General features: G+C 56.4%; 1 protein-coding gene across 1 annotated transcript in view; it reads left to right on the forward strand.

The window, feature by feature from the left end:
- Positions 1 to 620: 620 nt before the first annotated feature.
- The window catches only part of WWC1 (WW and C2 domain containing 1), a 161,762-nt gene continuing 159,969 nt past the window's right edge, over positions 621 to 2,413 (forward strand). The window contains exon 1 of the mRNA XM_015407306.1: positions 621 to 1,090. Within this exon, the coding sequence (XP_015262792.1) occupies positions 972 to 1,090 (119 nt within the window). The 5' untranslated portion in view covers positions 621 to 971. The remainder of the gene's footprint in view (positions 1,091 to 2,413) is intronic.

Consider the following 2,413-nt stretch of genomic DNA (forward strand, 5'->3'; position numbering starts at 1 on the left):
TGGGACAAATTGCCCGTGGGCGGGATGAGCGATCCTTCCGCCACCCTCGAATCAGATCATAAAGAGGCGCTCAGCGGTAGACTCCCCACCCCCAGCAGCAAGCATTGCCTGAGAGCTCCCACCAAAAGCATAGGGAAGGGGCGTGTCCTCCTCCTCCTCCTCGAACTTTTCAGTCGTGGTGTTGGAACCTCGATGAGCGATGCAAGGATGGGAAAAGCTGACCGTGGCAACCTTGCCACTTTAACTACACCTGGCCGAGGCAGGGGCCAAGGACAACCCGGCCCAAGGCTCATTCACTATTGCTTTCCGGCTCTCCGCCCTGGGCCGGGGAGGAGCTTATTTTCAACTCGGCCGTGTTTACAGTAATAGCAGCCACAGTCACTTTTTTTTACCCATTTGGCTGTTGCTGCTTTAATACCCGTATTACAGTAGAACCGGGTGGTGGTGGTGGAGGAGGAGGACTAGAAGAGAACGCAGGAGGCGGCAGTAGCAGCTGTAGCCTTAGCTTTACCCTCGCCGGAGTGGACGGAGCAGAAGCTTGGCTGGGGGTGGCGCGCAAGGCGGAAGGCGACGCTGCGGTGAGCTCCCCACCCCCCCGGCTCTGGGGGCCCGTGGTTGAAGTGCGAGGCGATGGAGTCCTGAAGGAGGCTTCGGCGACGGGACTTGCAGCCTGTGCCATCTGCGGGCCGGGTGGCCCCTTGCCCTGGCGCGGGGGAGGTGGAGAGGCGCCGGGTCGTGCCTGCTGCCCCACCTGGACGTCTCCGGCTCTACTAGGGGCGCTTTCCCCCGCAGCCTCCCGCCTGAGGATGTGAGTCTCCCACCCCACCCGCTTCTCTCGTTCCCACCACGCTGCCCGCGGCGGCCCCTCGCCCCGGCCCGCCGTGCCAGCTGCTGGGCAGGGCGGGGGGTTGCTGAGCTCTTTGCATGGGGCCGCCGCGTTCGGTCCGTCCCTCCGCCGCTGCTGGGAGAAGATGCCCAGGCAAGAGCTGCCTTTGCCCGAGGGCTGGGAAGAAGCTCGCGACTACGACGGCAAAGTCTACTACATCGATCACGCCACCAAAACCACCAGCTGGGTCGACCCGCGGGACAGGTGAGGGAGACAGGGGGGGGGGGGGGGGGGGGGAGGCGAGCAGCGGTGGCTGCCGAGGAGTCTGCCCGCCTCACAGGGCGGCGGCAGGTGCCTCCCGAAGTTGAGCCCGAAGTCTGGGCGCGCGGAGGGGAAGAACCTCGCGCGGTTGTGCTGCGTGGGGTGGGGGTGGGGCGTGAACGGGGAGGGTCGGAGCGGGAGTGCGTGGAAAAGAATAAGAGCGTGAAAAGCTGCCAAGGAATTTGGGACTGGTGTGCCTAACTGGTCTTAATCTGAGCCAGGGTCCAGTGAGAGCCTGTTTCAGTGCCAGGACTCAGTCCTGAAAAGTGTGCGGAGGCTTTTTTTGCTTACAGTTCCGTCACAATTGTAGTGCCTTTCTGTCAGGGCTCCTCCAGTAACTATAGCTTGGGTACATGCGTCTGGGATAAAAGGGCAGGACATTCAGGGATTCTTGGGCCCCTGCACCTGCCTTTAAACACTAAGTCAAGGCCTAAATGGATATGCTACAATCACTAGTCTGTGTATGTGTGCTTTTCATGCACATTCCATCACATTTAAATGTACTTGCTTTGTGGGGTGATTAGAACAGCATTGGCACACCAGCAATTAGTGGTCTGGGCAGGTGTGCCACTGGCATCCCAAACCTGCTTGTTAATGCACTTTATCTTACAGTAAGTGCATGGAAGCGTGATGGGGCATGCATGGAAGATTTATGCAGATAAGCACTTCATCCATGCCCATATGCAGGTTGGATTTTTCCTCTTAACTGTACGCATGGTGTACTGAATGGCAGGGAGGTAGATGTTCTGTATAATCTGAGCATGGAGGCAGCTGTGGGTGAATTTGGGAACCAGTATGGTGTAGTGATTAGCGAGTGGGAACAGAACTGTGGAGACAAGGGTTCAAATCCCCTCTCAGCCATGAAACTTGATGGGTGACCTTGGATTAGGTTGAATTAAATAGCATTGACTACTTCCAGGGTTATTGTGATGATAAAGAGGTGGGCGGGCAAATCTATGAGGCCCTGAGCTCCTTGAAAGAAGGACAGGGTAAACGTAAGATGGGGTTGTTCTTCCTATACTAGGCTGGAGCCTGACACTCCTCTTGAGGCTTGTTGAGGGAGATCTGGTGCTTAACTTTTCAAAAAAGAAAAAGGTGCAGTTCTAGCTTGTCTATAAACCCTGTTTTCTAATTCCATGTATGTAGGAGCTGGCTGTGGTTATTTAGTATACAGGGAAATGCACCCTGGTTATGCTTGGGGGCTGTTTGCTTCTTTGTTATTTCCAGAAGTTCTAAAGCTGAGCCCTGGTATGAAGCACTGGGGTT

This window comes from Gekko japonicus, unplaced genomic scaffold (assembly GCF_001447785.1).
Source record: "Gekko japonicus isolate JY-2015 unplaced genomic scaffold, Gekko_japonicus_V1.1 scaffold189, whole genome shotgun sequence".
Lineage (NCBI taxonomy): Eukaryota > Metazoa > Chordata > Lepidosauria > Squamata > Gekkonidae > Gekko > Gekko japonicus.